This window comes from Perna viridis, chromosome 11, assembly GCF_037379345.1.
Source record: "Perna viridis isolate PV_CMFRI_1.1 ecotype Kerala chromosome 11, ASM3737934v1, whole genome shotgun sequence".
In the NCBI taxonomy this organism is placed as follows: Eukaryota; Metazoa; Mollusca; class Bivalvia; order Mytilida; family Mytilidae; genus Perna; species Perna viridis.
This window is the reverse complement of record NC_142455.1, coordinates 15,786,506-15,813,508: the sequence shown is the minus strand read 5'-3', so window position 1 is coordinate 15,813,508 and position 27,003 is coordinate 15,786,506. Positions and strand designations below refer to the sequence as shown.

Here is a 27,003-nt window from a genome sequence, read left to right as displayed (position 1 = left end):
GTAAGCGACCCCCAACAGTCTTAGAAGTCCTTCCTCTTCTTTTAACTTTCAACTAGCAACACAGCTGGTGTATTGCAGGTAGCAGAAATTGTCCACACTTATTGACCACAATAGTTCGCTCCCGGTTTTTAGAATGTTGGTGTGTTTTTTGCGTAAATGTCCTTTTTTATTTTGTTTTTTTTTTGGTGTTGTATGTGTTGTATAGTTGTTCTATGTGTATTATTTTTTTTGTGTTCTTCCTGTTGTGTTGCCTTCCATCTAATGGGTTAATACTTTGGGTATTTTTACTCCTTTGTTTTCAAGCATTTTTTTAATTCCTTTTAAGTAGCAATGAAGGTGATATATGTCGTGTTATTTATGTAAGTCGAAACTTAATACAACAAGAGTACAGAGGATAAGTTGCAGAGTAGTAAGTAGACGGAAGCTATGTTACAGTTGTTACTATACCATTGTATCCTTTTTAAACATACGTTCGCGTTATAATACCCACATTTCAGTGTTTGTTTCACGAAAGGCAGAAAACGCGTGCCCTATAAGCACATCAGATCCATAATTAAGGAGAGGATTTCACTAAGTTGAAAAAAAACTTGTGTCCAATCCATTCGTTGATTGAACAATAAAATATGTTTAAACTATCAAATTCAAGCTGCCGTTTTGATGTGCTTACTTCATTTTGATCTTTTTCTTTCGTGTTTAATCCAGGATTATCAAGTTTCTTTAAGGGCTACATCGATACCTTTATGTTGTTTTTGTTTTTGTTTAAGGTTTCGTTGTTCAATTACAGTACGTTGACTTTTAAATTTCTGATTACGTTGTAACGTAGTTGCCGTAATAAAACAGGATACTCTTTCTGTTTTTATGGCTTGCATTTTAAGCTGTTAATGAAGTTGGAAATGCTTTCCTAATTTTAAGTAGTAGTCTTTGTAGAGTCATGCAAATTCTGTAAAATGTAAAACACATAAAAAAAAAATGGCTACAAATTTTTATTTATGTTATTAAGTTGCTGTATAGGTCTATATAATAAAATGTATAATTATTCATTCTAATCTGTCTGCTCTCAGGAGATAATTCACATTGAAAATCCAATAGTTTCTATTGTATATTAGTATCAGTTATAGAGTTGTCTCCCCTAATTTTGAATTCTACTGTACATCCTGTATAATTTTTATCCCATATGAACAAGAGTAGTATGAAATGCCACACGTTACTTTCTGTTTACTATGATATTTTAAACAAAATACCAAAAATTAAAAAAAAATATGTAGGCTTTACCATGCATCACATTTTGCATGATTTTTATGTGGAGTGCTATCGTGTCTAAACTTCCTTCAACACAAGTGTTCGACTCACAAATTGTTGTCAGCTTTAAATACATTAATCGTTATATCATTGTTTTCGTACAAGGAAGACATTGACATATAGTACTGTATTGGTCACGAGAAAAAAAGACAGTGTATGTTTTGCATGTTTCGCAAAAACACCTGCAAAACATGTTTATCATAGTTTTTTTTTTTCATATGTTGAAATCTAACGTGATAAAGCATATGACAATGACTAACGGATTCATTTGCTAATAAATGTTAATAAAGAGTATATGACAGTAATATTTCCATAGGATTTCATGTTTGAAAATGTTTGGTTGTTTATATAAATATTTAATCATTTCCTTTCGTGTAGTACTGTATTCATAAAAATAATATTTCCACATTGTTCCTCATTTAAGGTAAATAACTCTGTAAACATCTGCAAAACGTTTTATTTTCTTACATTCTCATAACAAACTCAGATCGTCTTTGTGATCAAAAGTGTTGTTGAGAAAGCCACTATATGTTCGTTGAAACTATTCCCATGTGATAGAAATTACTTAAAATTAATTATTTTGCTTCTTTCATCAAAGTTATACACTGAATAAAATTTCAAGAAATTTAAACGAGCCAAATAATTTTTATAGAAGATGTTACCCCCCCCCCTATTTAAATTATTAACATGTTTGACGACATACGTTCTTAATTTTTTTTGTTTGTTGTCTAGTTTAATTATTTTTAGGTTAAATAATTAAAAAAAACCCTGAAACCCTGAAAAGTTCTAATTCTGATGTATGACATAGCAATTACTTGGCAGAAAAAATAAACTCGACAATCACTCAAGGAGTTATTTAAGTGCCATTCCATAAATTGTACAAATACTTTAATAAAACCAATCGAATGGTTTAAGTGTATGAGTTTTTACGGAAAAAATTAAACTACGGTAAAACATAAATTGAGTGTTGTTCGTATAGCTACACTCGGCGGGTGTTTCTAGAAAAGCAGAGGACGCTTACCCTACTGGTGCACCTGGTCCATGCTCCGAGTTTGTATTGGAGTCCGTGTTGCTCATTTGCTTTTGTTACTTTGTATGTATGACTTTAGTTATTTTATGTTCTTTGTTGTGTATGTCAGTTTTGCATGTCTGGTCTTTGTCCCTGGATTTCATTAAAGCTATGAACTTTCCCTTCTTTTGGTATAAATCAGCAACATTTATCAATGCAATAAACTGCAATTGAAAAAATTATGAACAAATAACTGAGACAAGATGCATTAATTTAAATGATTCTTTGGAGAATTTTCCGAAATAATTTCCGAAATTCAATTACGCACTTAAGCAATAAATCTACCGTCGGACCGTTTGTGTATAATTCCTACAAAGACAAACACAAATAGATATTACATATCAAGATAAGACGGGTTATTGTATATACTAGATTTTAATTGGATATTTTTTTTTTTGTGTCAGCATTCATACTTTATACAAATTATAATTTGCAATCATTCCGTTAAGATCGTACTTATAATAATTCAGTTTATCTTAATTAATTGGATTCAAATGTTAAATATGTCCTTCTATATTAAACAACGAGATTCGATGTTATCTTGAATTTCTTCCATCAAAGAGATCTCAAGAACTAATAACCGGGGAGTAGTTGCTAAACAACTATCTATTTATTTACATATATATCTTTAGAACAGTCTGACAACTTCACTTGTTTATACTGCTATCAATCGTTATAATCACGTTTCTTGACCTAATGTCAATTTCTGTAATGTCCAGTAGACGATGAATGTTCCGGTGTACTACTTGACAATAACATTTTTCTAGATTGATTAAAATATCATTCTATGATGGATGAAATGTAGAAAGATACTCGTTTACATTCCTATTAGTTGATGATACAAAATCACTCGCCTTACGTCGAAAAGCATTATCAATTATAATTTTATTTCTTATGATTATGCATAAACCATACATTGGCTATTATATTTTTGTTAAAACTAAGAAGAGTTTCTAAGTTTTTTTTAATTAGTAAAAATGATGACATTTTGAGTTATATGACATAATATTGAATATGATAATATTTACTATATTTGTACTGTCAGTAAATATTACACATGGTGTGGTACGTTTTTTTTTATTAATACACTAAGGCACTATCGTGTTATTACGTGTAACTTCATCATAGACTGTTTCAGCAATTTACATATAATTCATGCAATGTTATAATATCACAGAACGAACATCAAATAACAAATTACACTATTCAAAACTCTCTCCGCGTTGAAACCAGCCTAAAACATAAAATTAGAAAAATATGTTAAAAATGTTATTAGCATAAGAAACTTTTTTTTACGAAAATCGTATATGCAAATAAGAATTAGAGTATACTAGAGATAGCTAACAATCACATAGCACAAAGTAATCATTTTCCCATAGTCTCATGTTCTTACTTCTTAAACTAAAGACACTTCTATTATGAACTGCATTTACATTTTGCAAAAGTGCATACACATATAGTGAACATATTAAGTAGCACTCCAACTAAGAATCATGCAAAATGTGATTCATGCTTGGAAAGCCTACATATTTTTATTTTTGATATTTTGTTTAAAATGCTTTAGTAAACAGAAATTAACAATTGCTTTTTCGTATAACTCGTGCTCATAGGAGATAAAAATTGTTTGGATTGCACTGTAGAATTCAAAATTAAGGGAGATAACTCTGTAAATGACACTCAAATACAATAGAATCTACTGGATTTTCAATGTTGATTATCTCCTAAGAGCAGGCAGATTCGAATAAAAAAGTACACATTTCATAGTATAGTCCCATAAAACAGTTTAATTACAAAACTATAAATATGTAGCCTTTTTTGGGGTGTATCAAATTTTTCAAATTTTGCATGATTCTTACAAAGACAGCTACTGAATATAGTATATAGGGGCAATTCTTTCGTTGTACTTGTGTAAAATGTTGTTTTTGGGCCAACTTCAATATGCCTGGAGATGTGAGGATTTCCTCGTCATTTTCAGAAGACCAACAGGTGGCCTTGAGTTGTCGTTTTTCATCCTGGTGGTGTTATTGTCTCCTGGACATGTTCACCATATCAATTCTCGTTAAAATATATGTATCTTTTCATAACCGACAAAAGATATTTTCGTTTTTGTCTTTTTTTTTCTTAGCCCTCAGACATTTCATTTAAATAGTACTCAAAAGTAAATTATTTGAAGTAACTTGCACCCATTAAACTGACTGTTTGTGTTATTATCATCTCACTGGACACTTTAACTTTAAATTTCAGTCCCCATTTATAATTCGAATATGACTTGCTTCAAAGCTTTTTACGGTCGATACGTAGTTAAAATTATTGATTGAGCCGCAGATTATTAATCGTTGCGTCTTAAAAAAAACCTAAATATCAATTTTCATCAAAATCTGACAAATTTGAATTTTCGACCGCGTTGGCGGCCATTTTAAAAATTGCGGCCGACACGTAGCTCCAATTGCAAATTATTAATCGGGACGGCTCAAAGAACCCAGATATCAATTTTCATCGAAATCGGACAATTTGAATTTTCGACCACGTTGGCGGCCATCTTGAAAATTTTTGTTTGGACCATTGAGTTTAATGTATACACCAAGTTTCGTCAAATTCTGATCAGCAGTTTTCGAGATGTATGATGTTCCAATTTCCGGTGTAAAAAATGGGTACCTTCAGTTCGGCAGCCATTTTGAAAAAATGGCGGCAGCTTGATATTTTTTTGTGTGTTTTTTTCTGCATCCTTCGAAGAGTATTCTTGAAATCTTCACATCTTGAAAAGTTTCATCTCAATCGAACCAGCCACTTTTGAGAAAAGGGCGGACACTTTCAGCAATTTTTATGACAGGAGAATTATAATAATAACAATAATAATAATAATAATAATAAGAAGAAGAAGAAGAAGAAGAAGTAGAAGAAGAAGAAGAAGAAACACAGTAAAAGCAATAAGTCACCGCCACTTCGTGGTCGGCGACTTAATAAGAAACGCAGTAAAAGTAATAAGTCTCGCCACTTCGCTCGGGATAACGCAATGCGACATAACTGGCCAGCCCGTGATAAAATTGAATTTCTGTGATTATTTCTTAATTATAAAACATCTAGACAATACTTTAATTCGAGGCAATTGAGGTTAAATGTAAGAATAAGTAATTAGGCAGTAGGGTGTCGTAACCTATATATGTTAAGTTGTCTATGAAGGCGCATTGATGTATATTCAGATGTGATAGACTCTCACCCTACCGGCGTACCTGGTCCATGCTCCCAGTTTTTAGTGGAGTCCGAGTTGCTCATTTGCTTTTGTTATTTTGTATATATGATTTTAGTTATTTTATGTTCTTTGATGTCCATTTTCCACGTCTAGTCTTTGTCCCTGGATTACATTCTTTTGATTACCGCTATAACCCTGGTTCCCTTGATTACTGTTGCTATGGATAAATCTACTTTTACTTACAATTATCCTTATACAGCAATGTGTTTTAGACATTCTACTCATAGTCGTCTTAAAAAGGAATGTGGCAAGACTGGCATATGTCTTCGGAGCATATATGTATATTTTCTATTTCCTTCGATGAATTAAATGAAATTGCAGAATCCTGGCAAGATTTGAATTTTCAGTTTCACAAATCTTGAATGTGTATCAATAATGGTGTTTTACACTAAGATTTAAATCACAATTATGATTACTGCCATTGCATTGAAGCATCGGTATCGCTTCATCCTGAAATTTCACATGCCCATTCCTCTTATCTCTTGAAAAGTTTTCATTTGAATGATCCTCATTTGTCAACATTTTTAGTTCTACATTATCTGCATTGCGTTGGTCCTTATTTTCATCGTCAGAATTTGAATTTGAGTTTCTGGTTTTTGAAACAAAAGACATGACGGTATCTCTATTAACACTTATCGGACCGAGATTATGGGATAGTCTGAATCTATTCCAGTTCTTTATTATTTCTGTCTGAACCTGGAAATGAATATGAAATGCGTATTAATAAGGAATCTCATGATATACTGACTGTAATGAGAAACACATTTCTCCAATCAGTTTCTATTGTGAGAATATCTATTGGTTGACAGTATACGTATATTATTTGTGAATTAGTTAATTTGTCAAACATATTTTTAGGAAAACATCAAAATTTGTGAGAAAATTGAATATTTCTGAAATTTCTGATTCACCACATAAACAAAGTTCACCAGAGTATTTGATATATTTCTAAATCGGGTGCCTCTTTATTGCTGGTTCTGAACGAATTCAAATAAACATTTTTTTTTCTCTTTGGAAAACTCTCTTTCGAATGAACGCATTATAACATCTTTTTTCAACTGTCGGAAAAAAATTCTTCCTGTCATTAAAAAATTAAAAACTTCCACAGTAAAGTTTTTAAAGAATGACCTCTTTTATGAACACTCAATATTAACTCAAATGTGATTGTTCTTATCATTTATAAATAAAATTCCGTTGCATACGAAAGGCTAGTGCAAATGATATAAAAACGTACTGTTTAACAATACAGAAGGAGAGACTTACCTCTCCATTTAAAAAGCAGAACAGCAGGGCAACGATAAAACCCTACGAAAATAACAATCATATATAAATAATGCAAATTTTGGTACGATGTACACGTTTTTCAAGAAGTATATTTCATCATCAGAAGCAAAGGAACCACAATGTCCCAAAAAAGATTATATACAAGAAGAACTAAGCTCCGATATGTTCTAACTATTCAAAGAAGCTTTATTATAGCAGCTACAATGTTTAAAACAAGTAATGAACTTGAGCGTTTGTTGACACCAAAAATTGACATTAAAAATATTTGCTTTGACATTGAGTTTTTGGATGAACGACGTCCTACATAAGTAGGTCCCCTGTCAAAATATGAATGGCTCAGAGTCGTTCTGCCGGAAGTAATTCATTCTTGTAAATGTTGTTTATCGTAGGGAAGTGATTGTTTGAACTTTTGACGCAGGCGCACAACACTTGGCACATTAAGTTTCGCATATTCCCGTTGTTCATTGCCAATAACAAAGTCGTTATATGAAAATACATCAGTTCGTGCTTTCAGGCAAAGCCTAACCTTATATTAAGCCGTAGTATACGTTGCATTATTTTACATTAGTCAAGTCAGTCAAGCAAAATAACACCTTTACCTCAAACTGATTGCAACACTATAAAAAGGAGTGAGTGTTTTTTTAAAGTTGGAACGATACAAAATTAATTCTTTTAAATCTCCTACGATTTTTCATATCGACTTATGTACTAGTTGATAGCTCTATGGAAAATAGTAGATTACTTGTCAAAATCCCCAAAAAGTAAAAGTTATGTTATTGTTGTCATTTTGCTATTATTGTTTTTCGTTGTTTTGCTTTGTCTTTTTTCTGTCAAAAATATGTCAGATAAGTACATATTCAGTATATAAATGAGAAATATTAGACATAGAAATCGATATTTTAATTTAAACTTTGTTTCGAATTTCCGAACAATTATAGATTATTAAGATACTTTAAAAGTAAAAACAAATATTTTAACACTAAAGAAACAGTAGGTAATTATAAATATTCATTGACACTTTTGTTTGACTTCAACGTCATGACATGTTTTAAGGTTGGTATTTTCTGAGAATTTTTCAATAGTAAAAAAATCAGATTACAAATAAGTTTTTGATTTGGTTTGTATCTTAGAAAGTAGCAAATATTATTGAGCCTATTTATTTAATGTAGTATCATCTTAAAAAACCAGAGGGAGAAAACGTTCGAGAACACTTGGGTTTTAGAAGTTACCTCGCTTACGGATCAAAACTGAGTCTGTTTAGTCCATTTAGTATCATTTTAAAAATAAGAGGGAGAAAATGTTCGGTTTTACCAGGATGGATTTATCTCCGTAGCTCAAAGGAAAACACCAAAATGGAATATGAAAGTGTATATTCGACATTTAAGTTCGAATTTGGTGGAATTTGTCAATGGATATTGAGGATATTCTTCGGCAAATCAGATTTCCCCTGTTGCAAATAGTTTATTTAGAATGGACAAAATGTCCTTTTCTGTTTTTCAAAAGTAAGAATAAGTTCTTCAACTATTAGCAGAACGTTGTAATATAACACTGATCTTACATGCGTATACATTGTCATGTTTCAAACAATGCCTGTCAAAACAAATTGAACAGAATACTGAAGAGCGATATATCTATAATGGCCTATAATAAGGTCTTAACTCTTTGTAATTAAAATAAATAGATAACCAGTATGGTCTGATATGTGTAATAAGATTATTAATTTGTGATGTCACGAAGATTACAGTATCAGGTTGAAAACAGGAGGCCATGGTATATTTTCCAAGACTTTTATAACGAATTTTTTATTTGAAAATATCATAAAAAACAAAAAAAAAGGTTATATTTTCTTTTATTGTTATCTGTTTGAGTTGTTAAATTCATGTTTTAATAAAGATATGAAAATCTGAAAAGCTATAGATATATAGTGATCAAGGTGACCATTCATCCATTTTACACTTTTTTATCTAATGTAAGTAACTATATGAATTTCAACGATACTTTCAGATAATAGTGACTTTGTCATTAACTAAGATAGTTTGTAGGTGGTACCAATTTAATATGTTATTCCTCCTTAACCACCAAATAGATTTAAATAATATTTTAGATACTTTCCGTAAAGATATAGCTAGGTACGGCTAGGCTTAAGTGTTTCTTTTTTCATCTATACTCGGATTTGACTAAGATGATGAACCAACTATGTGCACCCGCTGCTGTCTTTATCCCGATCACATTGAAACAGTCTTTTTTTGTTTATAAAACAATAATTTCTAGTTACCACATGTTCATACATGAAAGTTGAGTCAATGTTACCTTTTTATGATTTACGCTTTCGGTGATTCTGGTTTAAAATTATTCGCTTGTGATCTACTTTAACGGTAATTCTGGTTTAAAAGTATCCTTTTGTGATCTACTCTCACTGTTATTCTGGTTCAAAGTTATCCTTTTGTGTTCTACGCTGTTATTATGACTCAAAGTTATCCGTTTGTGATCTACGCTCGCGGTGATTTTGATTGAAATAAGATTTACTTTATAGTTATTGAAACTTAATTAAACAAAGGACAAACAATTTTGTATTTGTTTACTGAATGTGTATGCTAGTCTCTGATTCAAATTGTTAACAAGACCTATAAATAATATTCTTTTTGGTAAAACGATATTGCTATTAATACATAAATCAAACTCAAAGTTCAGAATTCAATAAGCTGATGACACCATGAATATCCTAATAAAATAATAAAAAATCACTCACCTGTATTGAGTTGAAGAACATTTCAAAATACAGTTTGACCAGTTCAGCTTTGTCTCTGACATTGTCGGGTAAACCGATGAACACGATGTAATGAACTCCAAACAGTGGAATAAGAACCAATGTGGATTTACCTAATTTTCTGTCAAGAAAAAATGTTTTCAATAGGAGGTTAAAATGATTTAAAGTGTAAATATATGTAAAAATCAGGCAAAATGGGAAAATCAGAAACGTGCATTATCAAAACCCTACTGATCTCTCAATGTAATATCCCTCAAGGATACTTTCTTTATTTGTAAAAAACATTATTTGATCTCTGCATCACTGGCTTTGCTAAGAAAGATAGAAAAATGAGGTTTTTAACAGAGTTACTGCCCTTCAATTGTGAATTTTCAGTGCATTTCAATGAAATTATAACACAATACGCCAACAAGATATGTACGATGTTGTCTTTCTTCCTTTATTCTGATGGTGCGAATTGTCGAATTACACTATCAAAATGATGGGTTTTTTTTATTCCATGTTTCACTCACTGTCGGATTATTATAGAGACTTAACATAAAAATGCAATTTATTTAGAAAATTAAAGGCTTAAGTGTTCTTAATGAAATCATGTTTACAAGTACTAGCAAAACTTCTTAATTGCTATCCATTATTTCGTTGACATATATATCTATACCAAATGAAGTTCAATTTCACTATATAAAGTTATTTTTTCAAGTTCATCAAACATTTGGAACATAATAAACACATCAAAATAGAAAGACACGAGTTGAACTGAATGTGTAAAATACGGCATGGCATTGGATAAAATTAATCTGCATAGGTTTAAATTTGAAGATATTTATCAGAATACTTAGAGGATGAGTGCATAAGGTTTGCGTAGCGTGATAATTTACTTCAGCAAAGCGTGTTTTACAGCTGTGCATAAAGATGCATAAAATGGTTATACTGCAAAAGTGTCCACAAAGTAAGAGATGAATAATTAGAAGTAAAGAAAGGAAATCTCCCAGAAATTGGATCAATCAATTCTGTGTGTTGATATTAAAAAAAACCATTGAATTGATAAGGATTAATAAAACACTTGTTTTACATTATCGAATGCTAAACATCTTTTTATAATAATTGAGACATACAAATTATACTAATACCCAACCTGTCCCAAAACTGAATGAACAAAAGCAATAAATGAATACAAAAACCATCACAACGAAAAATTTAAAAGAGATCTGTTCATAAGACTGATATAAATATAACTAGGAGATTTCCTGTCGCCACAAATGTTAATATAACAAACCATTATTAGTTAAGAACCTGAAAATGATAAACAAAATAATTAATGTAAATTTTACTATTATATCATCTCCATAAATAAAGATCACTTTGAATTAATGTGGCAACAGATATCATCAGTTTAGCGTAAATGAATTGATAAATAGGTCATTATTATTCTGATTACGAGTGTCAAGAGTTAACATTGACATTATTTTGATATATAGCAATCTGTAAATATCAATTATATTTTAATAATTCCAATCTAATTTATAAATGTTCTTTTGTGTATTATGATTGGTTGTTCAGCTTCTACAGCTTTAGTACAGTTTACATTCCATGTACATATCGTAAACAAACTTAGCTACCAGCATTTCGATAAATTATAGCTGATTTTTTCCATAATTTATCGATGTGTAAAATCGAACAATTTACTCAAAATTAAGGACTTTTATATCTGTTTGTGAGTAAATGGTCCGATTTTGTATATCCATAAATTCAAGAAAAAACAGTTTTTAACCCTAAAACTTGCAATTTCAAACTATATGAAATGTATTTATCGTTTTTGTTTAATACATATTAATTGTCAATCATCAGATCCTGTTCAGTCTAAATATTTCCAAAATCATTTATTCGTAATATATACTGCTAAATCGACCAAAACAGCTAACAGAAAGTAAAGAATAGTACATGCAGTCATGCTTCTAATTCAATTACAAATCTGAATAAAAGAGCCTAGCATCTAAAAACGCATAACCATATATTACAACTGTACCACAAGTATGTCTTCATTGCTCTTGCAATATGCAGAAATTGCAACTAAAACCTTTTTTCAAATTTAGTCGATAAATGAAAAAAATAATGTACTCTGCTTCCGAAAGAAAATGCTTAAAAAAGCATGAAAAATATTTCCTATCTTTCAATGAACGTTTGTATCTTTACATCAAATTCATTTGTTCATTAAGTTGTTTTTCATTGTCATGAGCATTGGAAACGTACACACAGGCAAAAATAGGTCACATTGATCCACGTGATTCTGCCGTCACTTGATTTTAGATAGATATTAAACTCTAGATGATTGTCATGCAACTGCTTCAGGTAAAAGTTTCAGAGAGCCAAGTGGAGTATTACACAAATATTCGCATTTGAAATTTAAGTACGTCACAATGCTATTTACAATTATGACTTCATAATTAATTGAATGACCATTGATTCCCTTGACCAGAAAGTTATAAAAAGGCAAATTCATGTGGCCTATTTTCCCTGCTAAGAACTCAAATTGTAAATAAAAAACACTTACTTGTACCTGAATTTCTTCGTTTCGAAGGAATTAAACGCTGTGAGCTTGGTGAACAGTACTCGTATTATATTGAGGAATATAATAAAATTTACCTGTTAATGAAAATAAATGATCATGTTTTATAGATAATCATATAAAAACAATAAAGGAATCTTAACCTGTAACATGTAGAAGTCAACATGTAATATCATAAAAGAATTGGTCAACTGTTGTTGCCTTTAGTCTCTAAAACTACAATTGTTGATAAATTGGAATTTGTTTTACTAAAACTCTATGGATATACATTTTTTTCTAAATTATTTTCCATTTCTTAAGCAGGTGGACATAGGGTAAGGGACATAACTCTTGAAATCAGTGATATGTTTGCATCATATACAATTTTACCAAAGCCTATCATGCTTTCATTTGAAACAAAGTGAAATTAGTCCAAGTTACTTTGATGCTTACATGAGATTGATGTAAAATGCTGAATACAAACGTTCCAATGATTTGTAAGAGTTGTGTCCCTTACCGAATGTCTACATTCTTGAAGAATCATATTAAAATAATGAGTGTATTAATTTTGTTTCAGTGTAGACAGTTCTTCATGTTCCAAAATGTTCCTATTTAAGTACTGACAGACACTTATGATAGGTGTGTATATATTTGCAGTGCCCATTAAAAAGACATGCCTAAATGATAATTACTTACTGCAACGGAGAAAACAATAGGTCCTCGCATAATCCAAAAATATGAACTGTTAGTGTTCCAACACCTAAGAAACGAGTACAATTATTATATTACGGTCTACAATCTCGAATTTTAATACATGTATATTATATTCCATAAAAAATTAAGCAGCTTACACAAGAAAATTAATACATGTTGTATGCAATACTGCATATTGTAGTTGACATACAACGTTGTTTTTATGCAGTGCAAATTGAATTTATGATATCAATCTTTATGTTAAAGTAAAACAATGTGGTAAAACAAATGCAGGAACAATAAACGACACACGAAAACTGGAAAATGCTTCAAATTAAATGAACAGCATCATTTTAATCATTGCATGCACGGTTTAGGGTTATTACCCCCTAAAATTATCCTTTCTCTCTTTTTAAGCACAGGACGCTAATTTTGGTTCAATTTCAGAGAGAGAAAATATACTGTCGAATGTCGAATTTCATATTTGTCACAACGAAAATAATATTGAGACCATGAAAAATGAAGAAATAAATCACCGAAATTCCATATCATCATTCTTTTACTACAGACTGGGTATTTATGTCGTATTGTTGTACCCTGAGCGTTAGCGAGGGGTTAAACAATGACATGAATGGCAAGCCCGTTTTAAAATAATGATAAAATGGACTTTCAGTGATTTATTTGATTCTAATAGTACTATTTTCTTCATATTTTTTTGAAGGACGCAGCCTATATGTGGCACGAAATAATGGTTATGTGATAGAACTTTTTTTACCATGGCTGTGGTCTACAGCACTTATAAGAACACTTATTCTTTGATTGAATTGTTGTCAGTAAAATAGTTTTTAGGATTTTATTAATATTTTAGTGATCATGGATTAAATTAAATCACGACCAAATAACAAAACCGTATATGCTAGATGCTTCAAGCATCACGAGTGCAGGATCCTCTTAAATTTGATTTTTTTTATTTCTAAGTTTGTATTATGGAAAGTCAGAAAATTCGAAACACAATTATTTTTTTAAGAAACGAACCATTCCGTCTATGGTGCATAGGAATTAGTGGTTCAATTTATGAACTTCATATCCAAACTTAATTTAAAAAAAAAGACATCTTAAAGAATATCATAGAGGTTCTTAAGGGTAAATACATCACACAAGTTATACAAGGATGTGTGCATATATGTTTTACAATGATACAACTAACTTTATTACATACATTTACGAATTTTTTCATTAATTTTAATATAAAATGTTTTTACAGTCATCTAATGTGTTTCATGATGCTTAAAATTTACTTCTTATATATACCGAATTTCACAAAGTCATCCTACAGAATACATATGTATCAAATGCATTGTTATACTTTATATGTAACTGTGAATGAATACCTCTATTTTATATGGTCTTCCTTCTACCCTGAGGTTTTATTGTAAACATGGACCCTTATATGTGTTTACTTGGGCCGCATAAGAGAATTGCTAACACCAGGTGAGTATAAAATAAACTGATTTGAAATTTAAATAAATTATACATCACAGAGAGTCTAAGTGCATGTCTACAGACAATGTCGGCAAGAGAAATCATTAATATTTTTAAACTGTTTAAATTATTTCATAACAATACATAAATAGTATGAACTTACAGAATATCTTCCAAGCATGCCCTGACTACTACCCATGGTACAACAAACAACAAAGGCGATGCTGCAACAAAAATAATTAAAATAAGTAAAATTTTATCGGTTAGGAAATGAATGATAATTGATAGACACATTCATATACTTTAGATCTTGTATGAGTTAATGATAAGATCTGGTAATTCTTTTTCGTAAATGCTATAAAATACACACAGATGTACGTGAAATGCATAGAAATTAAAAAGGAGACAGATATTCAGGGGCAGATAACTCTGTCAACAATGTGAGTGAAAGTTATGTTCCATTAGTTGAACAGCAAACGAATGCATCACGACTACTTGTTGGTTGTCGCCAAATGAAATCGTCCCAGAGGCATGCACCTTAAACGTGTCATCGGTCATTTTCGCAGAAAACGGTCTAAAAAAGGAAAACAAATACTACAATAATCTGAATTTCTTAAGGCGTCCCTCATTATGATATATGATTCTTCTCAAAGCGTAAGATAATCACAAGGTCCACAGAGCAGAACGAGTAAAAGACGATAACTTTCTTGCATTAATTGACGAGACCATATAGGTTAGATATGGACAAGTGTAGGTACCTTTTTCTCGAAAAAAAAAACGAAGTTACCTCTTACATGAATTCCAGTCATTGGAGTTGTACCTCTTGTACAAAATGTATATTAAATCAATATGAATATGTTAGAGTGAACACACTACTACAATACTGAACAAGAGGTGATATGTTTTCCCTTCTGATAATTATTCCAGTACGCCAATAAAGTATAATACCATAAAATTCGTTAACCTAAAAATGATTTTACGATTTAAAATGCTTGAGCATAAATTAAATTATTCAAGTGAATGATTTTCGTCGGTTTAAGGTATAGCGGAAGAAACATTACAAATCTTGTAAACTGAAAAATCATAAATCAAGAAAAAAGGCCGAACAACATAAACAGATTCTACATTTTCTCTCAGTTATTAATTTCATTTTGTTTATTTTGAAAACTTAAATGTTGAAATTTTATTTCAAGCAAAACTCGTTTTAATCCGTTTTTTGTATCATTAGATTGGGTTCTAAAGCAAACAGGAAAGAAGACTGTGTGTAAACGCAATGACGATATTGGTTGATAAACTGTATTATTCTGTCCTCGTCGCCGATTATAGAAATTACTCGATTTCAGGACAAAAAGAAATACAGACACCGATTTCTATGTGCGAAGCATATTGGAATCATGGAAGTTGCATTAAATGATTGCGGTCTTTAAAATTTTTTTTATATCATCTGAAGAAAAAAGATGTATCATTTGTTAGAACAAAAGGTCAATTAACAAGGCGCATATTGAGTTTCAAGTCACTTTATTGACTTTTTTAATCTACGCTGAAACATTGAAGATATGTTTGTCAAAGGAAAACTTTATTGGAACATCATGTAGCAGGGTGTGTATAATTTTGATTTGGATTAGTTTTGAATACACATCATATTTCATAATGCCTTTTTCATCTCCATTTTCAACGAATATTTTGACGTCAATGAATTTGCGATAAATTTATCAATTTGTTTGTGACAGGTGAGAAGATACTATGACAAATATTTAGCACTGAGAGCATGTGCTTTGTTTGCATACTGGAAACTTAAGGATACTGTTGTATGCTAACGAATAAATGAACACAATCTCACAGTTGACCTTTAAACAACTGCTAACCTTATGACAATAATTCTATAACCGTGACTTAACATCTCGACTGTAAAGACAAAAGAAACAGTTGATTTATCCCTAACTAAAACGGCCCTTTGATCAATTAAAAACGCAAAGACCATGTGATATCCTGTCACTGACTGAATGTAGTATTTTCGTGTGCTATACAGTTTTCTTGTATTAAGGTTATTTTTTTCGGTGTTGCGTTATTATATAATTAGAAATTGCATATTTTTTGAAAACTGGATATCAATTGTTTTTTATGGAATGTGCAGCTTACTTAAGCTGTAAAAACTATACGAAATGCTAAATTGCTAAAACATTATACAGCACAAAAAAAAGTTGTCTATAGACGATGCCGTTTGATTAAAGGGTTTTATATAATTTGGTGCACATAACACGACAATATTGTACGATAAATTTAAGGACAGTAAGCAAGATCGACTCGCCATTTTATAGGACCCTCTTCGAGCGTGTAGTAATTAATTAATATAATTCTTTCGGACGCAAGGAAACTGGGCTGCTTCATAAGAAACGAATGCTCACTTAAATTAAGTGTAAGTTTTAGTGAGACTCAAAATGGGAGTAATCAGAAACATTAATGTCAAAAACCCTACCGATCTGACAATACAATTTTATTCAAGGATATTTTCTCTATTTGAAAAGACTATTATATGATCTTGGCCTCACTAGATTTGCTCAGCTATTTTTTTCAATAAAATATTAGAAAAATGAGGAACTTGACAGAGTAATTTGCCCTTGAAATGTTTAATTACAGTGCATGTCAATGAAATGATGACTCAATTTACCAAAATGATCTGGAAAATCTTGTCCTTTTTCCTGATGCTGATGAAGCAAATAATTAAATCAAACTATTAAATTAAGAGCTGGCACTTAAATATCCAGATAAGACATCGTCGAAATGTTTGCTTTTTTTAAAATATGATAGGAACATTTTATAATTGTGACCCTGAAGTACAATTACAACCCCCCTCCCCCCACACACACAAAACAAATCTTTAAAAATTGATTTATTTGAAATTTGCATTACTTACCCCATCCAAACAGAACAAACCACTTCAGTCCACTTTTTTCAGAGAATACTGCTACTGTTATTAGCATGTTGAGATAAAGTCCTTCTACTAAAATCCACATATAGTTCGTACCAAGTATATAATGGAATGTTGTGAAGAAGAGTTTACATTCCCAGTGCTGAAAAAAATATTCCGAGATTCAGTGTAATATTCAGTGTTATATGTGATTTCATATTGTTTGGTCATTCTTAATCGTTCAGTAAATGTTTTTTTTTAAATTTACACACGAATCTTCACAGTTGTCGTTTGATACAATTGGCTTTTAACAAAAGATTTTATATGTCATGTGGTATAAATTATAAACTGTGATTTACATGTAAAAAAAATAATGGTCCACACAAAAATAGTCACTCGATTGATAGAATCTATGGACAAAACGATTTGTTTCTCTAATAATCACCGTTTTAACTACGATAAACGAGTAAAATATTTTTTTCCTGATTTATTCATCTGTATGGCTGAAAGTTAATACTTACTGTGCCGTTTGCTATGAAACTAGTTTTCCCGTTGACTTCTGTCACATCCGATGGGAACCCTACACCCTCAACGAGTAAGTTTTCCCTCATGAAGGAAATAGATGCCCTTAACATGAACGAAACGAACAGATTAATATGAATGATGTTTCTTGGGCATCGTAGTCGTCTGAAAAAAAATGTATCATACATTATACAACGAAAAGTTGTCCTTGCATTAATATTGACATGTATTATCTTGTTAAGTTGTTTCGGTAGCATATAAACTTTTAATACAACTTTTTAGATTAACATGTAGGAAATTAATCTCATAATAGATATTTGTTTCCAGAATAAATGCTCTTTTACTCAATGATTCTTATAAAGGACGATATACTTAACCAAGATTGCATAATATATACAAATTCAGGTGTGAAAACAATATATTTATCCATTAGACCAAAATGATTTATATAATCACACCTGTAGAACATCGTTGTAGAAAGGAAACATATGCTGACAGAAATCTGTAATAACCGAATACCTTGATCTGATTTCTATTTTTAGCTAAAACAATATGATCTTTTTTAGCAGCTTATCATCGTTATCGTGATTCGAATTCTACATTCCTATATTCTATTTCTTTATAAGGGTTTATTTTTTACATTTTTATACACTTCTAGCCATTGTTCGTGGAATATCTATATCTACATTTTCTTTCAATCTTTTAAGAGGGTGTCCTTGCAAAAACCAGGCAGTGGGTGGCGTATGACAGATTTTGTTTTCAAAAATAAATTCACCCATATCACATCACAAATGGATCATTTCTCAAAGTTGAAAGTTGCAACGATTTAACAAATATAAATTACATAGAAAGCATTAAAATACATTGGAATAGGGAGATAACTTTATGATTTAAGCAAAATTTGATTGCATCGTTAAGGAATTTTAAAGTCAATTTCTGAGTAATCCTTGCCGATTTAAAACAAACGAATACTTTTTGACATACATAAGGTATATACATTACATTGGAACAAAACAATTCAGTGGGATAAAATTTATCCTGTGTCACTCATATAGGATCTGCCTGAATTTTATATGGCCAGCCTCTTAAATATCTGTGACAAAACATATCTTGCTTACCATTCATTGGAATAAGGAAATAACTCTTTAATTTAATTGCATAGTTAGGGAAATTTGAAGTCATTGTCCGAGCCATCTTTTTCAATTTAGAATTTAATACTATATAGCATATATATATGATATATACATTACATACTGAATATTACATGTCCAAATCTGAATCCCATGCTGTATTAACCTGAGACTCCTATATCACCGAAGGGCCACTGATCATATTCATTATGTCATATATTTTAACAATACTTTAAGGATGGTGTGTGAAGGGGTGTGATAAGGTATGCGATATAGGTCTAGGGGTGTGATATAGGGCATGTTATATAGATCTAGAGGTATGCGATATAGAGCAGATGATTTAGGGATATAACAAACACTTATAATGCATATACAAACAAGTTATATTTTCATCTAAATACATGATATATTGGAATAGAACATTCAGTATGATAGAATTTACCCTGTGCCACCTATATCATAGATTCTGCTTGATTTTTGGACATTTACATATTAAATATTAATATTTACCTGAATGATATCATTATAGTGGTCGCAATTACCAAACATACCAAGGAGATACCATAGCCAACATTAAACATCAACCTCATGTACGGCATGTGCTTCTAAAAACGGTTTTCATATTCAAAAAATGCAAAAGATTAAACGAATTACGAATAATATAATGCTGGTTGTTTTAAAAGAAGATCATAACAAGAGATGACTGTAACTGGGGGACGACCAAACAAATAGTCAAAATATGTAAAGAAAATATGCAATTCAAAACATTTATATATTGTTGCGAAATATTTCTCTATTTGGTGGGGTCAACTATTTACATTGTTATCGATCTATGTCAATGAACGTTGTTAATTATATATAAAACCATTTAAGGCAATTATCTAAAAGGCTAAAAAAAATAAACATATCCAAGCACCAGAATATACCACAATTGAATTGTTTTCGCTATATCAATATGCATGAATCGGATGCTTGCCATACCGGTGCACCTAGTCCATGCTTCCAGTTTTTAAGCGGAGTCCCAGATGTCCATTTACTTTTGTTTCTTTGTATGTAATATATTGTTATTTTATGTTCGTTGTTGTGTGTGTCTGTTTTCCCTGTTTGGTCTTTGTCCCTTGATATCATTCTTTTTATTTCTGCTAGGATCTTTGTTCACTTGATAACTCTTTAATTGATGGTTTGCATTTGAAAAAGAGAAACATGATAACATTGTTTTCTTTAATAACTTTATTTTTACCTGAAACAGTTCGGTTTTTTTTCTAGATTAAAAAATATTCATTTCATTGACTAGTTACTGTAAACATACTGATTTTCGCTATTTTTGTATTTTGTAAAACTGCGACAGATAGTACAAAATTGATTTTTAACAATATATAACGCTAATCATTTTTTAAAACCGCGATTGATACCCGCAAATTTATTCACTTGACAGAATCCGCGAAAATTAGCAACCGCAAAAATTAAACGTTTACAGTATATCAATTACCTCATAAAGCTCATATATATCTGATGTTTGAGACACACACTCTGTGTAATCTGTCCATGTTATGTTTTTTAAAGGATGGTAGAACCAAGTGCCATTGTCTGTACAAAACTTGTAAGCAAAGTCTGTATGTCAAAAATAAAATTCATATAAATATCATGTGTACTGAACATGATAATTTTTTTTGTGCACCAATTTCACCAGTTCTTTCCCTCGTTCTTTTTAATGTTTTATTCGTATTTCATATTTTATATTTTGTTTTCTTTTTGTCTGGTCTTTTATATTTTTGTCATAAATATTTATTTGATTTGTTATTTATTTTTGTTTTGTTTTTTTTTATTTGTTCGTTTTTTGTTTTTGTTCTTGTTTTTGGTTTTTGGGGTATTTTTGGTTCATCGAAATCAACAGTAAAAGAAACACATGATAATTTGTTCAGAACAATTTAGTCTTGGTATATTAAAATGTTATAAAGAATCCATACAATTTTTATGTTAATGTGCGTACCAGAGACTTATTTGTTGTGGTCATATTTCTGTCCCTACTTCTCAAACCATTTAAAACATTTCGTAAATCCATTCAAACTTGATTTTATCATTTACATATTTATGAGTGGATTTACATGCATTAAATATCAAAACTTCTTTTGTTTCTCAAGCGAATGGAAAACTTGAACAGCTATATTTCTTTAAATATTTCTTTTTTTTACGGTAGAAGAACTGGGGTACCAGCAAAATTTTCCCATGATTCAATTTTCTTTAAATTTGTACATAATATTACACTAACTGTGGCACATCATTTGTCAATTGTTTAAGAAAATTCACCGTGTAGAGTTTGAACAATGAAGACTAAAATATTGGGTTTTTTTTCAATCTGAATCATTGGACAAAATGAACCATATCTGGTATTTTAGAGTCATTTTGACAATATATTAAAGTAAATAACTGAGTATTCACTTTAAAAGCATTAATACATCAGATTTTACATGAAATTTTATTCTATTCGTTTTGTAAAATAGATACTAGGCTTTGAATGTACCAAAATAACAAAAAAGGGGGTAATTTTTAGGTATTTGCTTATATAAAAGTCTATTTTGCAAAATATCTATGATTCAATTTTCGTACAAAACTGATATTATATATTTATCAAATTGGCAAGGTTATTGGTTAGCCGTACTGTCTCATGTCGTCATGACAGATATTATTTCATATATTAATTTTAATATTTTATCTAAAGGAATCTTGGTTTGCAGAAGGTATCATTTCAAACGTTTTCCCATCTTACGAAAAATATATTCCTCAATATACCCATTTGAAACATTTAGTCAATACTTCAAAAGATCAGAGTTACTGGGGCTGGCATATTTGTTCTAGAAGTTGAACCCTTTCTTGGAGTTATTTTCCTTTAATATCAGTATCACTTTGAAGCTTGTATATTAGGGCTCATTCAAACGGTCTAGTGACCAAAACCCTTTCAATTTGGATTACCTCCCTTACCTCAGGTCTACTACGTTAAGGTTTACAGCTAATTTGTGAACATATTTTTGAGTGTCGTTTTCATTCTTTAAATAAAGATCGATTTGAATATCTAGTTACGTATTACTTACTTTTGGTACTGAAACCATTAACAAAATTTGGGCATGGTTCCTTTGCCATTGTTCCTGCTGGCGTAGGGGGCCAGCATACAAGTGAATCCCATACTCTTTCACAGTAAGTTTCTGTTTATAATAAGTATTCACGAATAAGAAAGACGTTGATATGAATATAAATCTGGAGAAAGTGAACAAAGTATCCACTTGTGTTGCGATGTTTTTATGGCTTATTTTCATTGCATATTACGCCATAATAATAATACTTTTTAAATTTTGTTTTGTAATTAGAGATCGACAAGTCTTGATGGTTAAGTAGCACTCCAGCTAAGAATCATGCAAAATGTGATACATGGTTGGGACGCCTACATATTTTTATTTTTGATGTTTTGTTTAAAATGCTTTAGTAAACAAAAATTAACATTTGGTTTTTCATATTATCTGTGCTCATAGGAGATAAAAATTATATAGAATGCACTGTAGAATTCAAAATTAAGGGAGCTTACTCAGTGAATGACACTCAAATACAATAGGATCAATTGGATTTTCAATGTTGATTATCTCCTAAGAACAGGCAGACTTGAATGAATAATTACACATTTCATAATATAGACCCATAAAACAACTTGATTACAAAAATAAAAATATGTAGCCTTTTTGGGGTGTATCACTTTTTTGCATGATTCTTACAGAGACAGCTACTTAAATTGAAACATTCTACCAATTCAAGCTTTCGAGTGTATGTCTATTTTTCCTGCTACACAATTTCTTAAGCATCTTAAAAAACTCAGCAAATGTTCCGAGATGACTGAAATAAATTTCAGAACGGTGCTTAAATTTTTGTCACATTTTTACTCATGTTGACGAGCTCATAGAGTCCAATGTTTAGATTTGATTTGAACTCATCCATGGTATAAAAGGTATGGAATTTCGTGCTCCTCTATACATATGACAATCTCCTTCACAGGCCTATAACTGCTTTCTGATTTACTGCTTATCATTCCAGTAAAATAAGGGCTTTACTATACAGGATTTTAGGAGGTAGTCCTAGGATAAGGGACATAACTCTTGAAATCAGTGATATGTTTATATCATATTCAGTTTCACCAAAGCCTATCAAGCTTTCAATTGAACCAGAATGAAATCAGTCAAAGTTATTTCGATGCTTGCACGAGATTGATGTAAAATGCTGAATACAAACGTTACAACGATTTGTAAGAGATGTGTCCCTTACCCTAAGTCTACCTCTAAAAAACAGAGAATGAGCACTACTTCTTTCAAATTTGCCAAGATGTATCAGGTGTACTGTACTAGTTTTTTTTTAAAGGGTGGGGTTTAGCACTGAATGTGGCAAAAAAATGTAAAACGTTGATATAGCGCATACTCCCTCTGCACAGGAGATTTGTATGACATTTACATACCATTATAATTTATTATATCCATCTCAATATGCCTCTGGCAAGATTCATTAGCCTTGGCTCGTTCTTGAATTTGTTTGTCTTCTGATACAACAACTTCATCCTGGAATAAGTTTATGAATAACACTGGAAATGGTAACTGAAACTGGGAAATGTTCGCGCCGTCTTTTCTTTTTTCGCGTTGCCTGTGCTTAATCTAATTTCGCATAGTTTTAAATTCACGATCCATTCCCAAATATTTGTGTTATGTTTTCCGAAAAATTCACGTTAGTTTGTTTTCGCATTACTTGCATTAGCACAAAGTAGCGAAAATAAAATTGCCGCAAAAATTTGACAGTACAGTAAATTTGTGTACAGTAGTTATTTCCTTGCATATCTGATGCTCACTTTTAGGTGCATATAACAAATTCTTGTAGTTTTTTTTCTGTTTTATTTCTGCAATCGATTAGCCATCAAGTGTTAAAGGTTAAGATATAGCTCATTTCCATATCAACATGTGAATTTTATTTATTGTAGATCTAGATTTATGAATGTAACACTACTTGCATATAAATAATCAAAGCACAATTAACCAAGTATGTTAGTTTATTCTCATGTCATATACATATGTACAAAGTTTTGTTGAAGAAAATAATCGCCTTATCCGTTTAAAAATGTTGGTATCAATAATAAAGTAATTGTTTCTAATGAAGTATAAAGAGGTAAATTATAAATTCTTTTTTGTTTAAAAGTCAACTGAAAAATTCATAAAATCAGAACTAAGAGTATTTGCAGATACATTTTAGGTAAATTATATTTTCGACCGTAAAAGATGGCAAAGCAAACATAGTTTTGCTCATCTGCTCTGGTTTTAGATGCCATCATTTAGAAATCAACTTCGAGGATGTATTTCCGTGACCGCTAGTTTAATCTTGAAATAAACCAAACACTATAATTTATCAAGAAAGAAAACAAGATTTCAAAGTTCAATATATTAAAGGTTAATAAGAACAGAGATTGTTTATAGCAAGATAAAACGTAAGGACTTACCCCATATGATTCTACTAACAACATTGTTAGCACTGTTGACATAGAAATCCTCAGTCTCATTCTTATTCATAGAAAACTGACCGGAATGTCACAGAACGAAGCACTCATAGAAACTAATTTGACATCAAGTTAATTGAATGTTTTATCACTTTCCATTGCCTTCCCTGCTAAACGAGGAATCAAATGTTTTATCACTAGTCTATGCCATCTTTCAAAATATTCTGAAATGAGAAAATTGAATGATATAAATTCTTTTTCTGCTTTAAACTTTAAAACGACCAAATACGTATTCGGTAAGTCGAATAAATTATTATTTCATTATCGTCAAAATATCCTACGTAACAACAAGAAGTTCAATTTTTCGAAATAGACCGATTCAAGTATGAAAAGCAATACACAGAAGATCTTTTAACTTCAATATACCCTTAAACTGTATTTTTGGTGTAATATGTTCTTCTATCATAAGCAATATCCCATATAAAAAATCTGGATATTTTATATAAGGATACTAACATGGTACTGTTTGCTGGTCTTGTAAGATAAAAATAAATTATGTAACTTGAAATATATTATTTAAAAAACGGACATTTATTCAAGTATAACGAGAATGAAAATGGTGAATATGTCAAAGAGACAACGACAAACCCACCGCGATGAAAAATGTCATGCTAAGGACATCCATGCGTCTTCAATGTACGACAATAAAACCCTTATACCACAGGACAGACAACAGCTGGCAAAACAACATAATACACAGGTGCAGCGAAAAAGTTGCCAATGTATACTCCAGCAACGTAAACGTAAACTTACCGAAACATAACATGACTTGAGACAGGCGCAAAATATCTATCAAGAACTCATTAAAAAATCATAGGTTTTAATGCTATTATATTATGGTGATCATCTTAAAATGAGGGTTTCCAGACGATCTTTCGAATTGTTTGGGATACACATTGAATTGATACCACTACTGTAGTAACAAGTGACAGTTGTGAGAATGGAAGTTATAAGTTCTGAAAGAGGTTTTGTGGTACATTTTGTTTATCCAGCTATGTAGCGTGGTCTTTATGAATTCGTGTGAAATTCCAGTACATAGACGGTAGATCACAATCATCGTCTTTGGTAGAGAGACCAAAAGAGAATATCACAGATTTAGGGTTTTCCACAATCTCTTCTTTAGAGAGTTTGGAAGCAGTATATGTCTTATTACTGCTATTATTTTCTACGTCTACCTCTGATAATAAATATTGGATGCTATACGTTTTGTAAAAACAATGTAGTTTTGGGCTTTGTCTGCTTCCACGACAATGTATTTGTCATATACAATACATTGAAGACTATGTTTTTGGTACATCGGGGTCTTTGAAAAATGATGTAGCATTGACACACATTGACCTACTTTTAACTTGTATGCGTTTCAAAATTAAAGACCTCACAGCCTTTACAAACTCTGACAGAGATTCATTGTCTTGTTCTTGTTTTATCTATTTCTCTGCGTATTCCTCCACAACATCCATAAGAACTTTAAAGTCAAAATTCCAATTATGGAGCGTGATTCACAATACTTAAAAACTTGAAGACAAGTTGACAAAGGTAGTTGAAGAAATAATTGTTTTTCGTCATCTTAACATTTAACACAACCTTGTTTAAAGAGTTTGTAGAAAACAACATAAAAATGATGGCCACAAGTCTGTATAATGATTAGGGAGGTTCAAAAGCAGGAGTGTCAAGACTTCTTTTGTAAAGCAGGTGTAAAAGAGTGAAAGTTATAGAATAGAGTTCAGTTCAAATGTGATGAAGTTCAAGACGTTTTTGAAAGAAAGGAAGAAGACCTATGAAAATCTATGCAGACATCATACATCTTGGTGATGTATAGTGGCGATGGCCATGACTCCTTATCTGTCTTTTTGTGGATATTCGTCGAATAAATTCATCGAATTTATGTTTTTGTTATATAGCATTATAGCCCCGTGCAGGTCCGGGTGTTAAAAGAATAGGCCTGCAGCAGCGCTAAGCTTGTCGTAAAAGGCGACTAAATAGTGCTCAGAACCCTAGCCTGGGGCTAGGGCGCTCTGCCCACAGAGCAACTGGGATGTGTGCCCCAGGTGGTGGAATGGGGTACCCCTGGTGTGTTACATGCTGGGGTTGTCAGGCTATAATACGGAAAACCTGACCGAAAACCATAGTGGTGCACCGTGTTGGGAAAGATGCCACGTTCCTCGCACGTTAAAGAACCCTACTGTGGTATTCTCCCGGAGTAGGAACCATAGGGCTCCGCCACAGGAGGCTAAATTTCCCGACCCTACCCACATCTCCCTATTTCCAGTGGCAATCAAAATTTGTCCACCCCATTGTCCTTGTGTTCCATCCTTTTTTCATTTCATTATCATTTCATGTTCATTTTATCATCAATTTCATGTTCATCGTCTGAATATAGCTGAAATATTGCTGCTCGGACGTTAAACCCCAACAAACAAACAAACAAATATAGCGTTATATAGCTTGAAAGGTTTTCTATATATTTAAGTAGCACTCC

At 31.2% G+C, this 27,003-nt stretch overlaps 1 protein-coding gene across 5 annotated transcripts in view; it reads right to left on the bottom strand.

Annotated features, from left to right (window-relative positions):
* Positions 1-3,314: 3,314 nt before the first annotated feature.
* The window catches only part of LOC148603106 (secretin receptor-like), a 51,849-nt gene continuing 28,160 nt past the window's right edge, over positions 3,315-27,003 (bottom strand). For 4 of the 5 annotated variants that reach the window (XM_088552245.1, XM_088552246.1, XM_088552247.1 and 1 more), the window contains 14 exons: positions 24,468-24,688; positions 23,442-23,541; positions 22,039-22,149; positions 20,439-20,560; positions 19,460-19,554; positions 17,819-17,984; positions 17,304-17,460; positions 14,553-14,613; positions 12,911-12,974; positions 12,221-12,312; positions 9,652-9,790; positions 6,882-6,923; positions 5,802-6,314; positions 3,315-3,602 (listed from right to left, as the gene is read on the bottom strand). In XM_088552245.1, coding sequence (XP_088408371.1) covers positions 5,988-6,314; positions 6,882-6,923; positions 9,652-9,790; positions 12,221-12,312; positions 12,911-12,974; positions 14,553-14,613; positions 17,304-17,460; positions 17,819-17,984; positions 19,460-19,554; positions 20,439-20,560; positions 22,039-22,149; positions 23,442-23,541; positions 24,468-24,527 — 1,536 coding nt within the window. In that variant the 5' untranslated portion in view covers positions 24,528-24,688 and the 3' untranslated portion in view covers positions 3,315-3,602; positions 5,802-5,987. The remainder of the gene's footprint in view (positions 3,603-5,801; positions 6,315-6,881; positions 6,924-9,651; positions 9,791-12,220; positions 12,313-12,910; positions 12,975-14,552; positions 14,614-17,303; positions 17,461-17,818; positions 17,985-19,459; positions 19,555-20,438; positions 20,561-22,038; positions 22,150-23,441; positions 23,542-24,467; positions 24,689-27,003) is intronic. The other variant, XM_088552249.1, reaches the window with a different exon arrangement.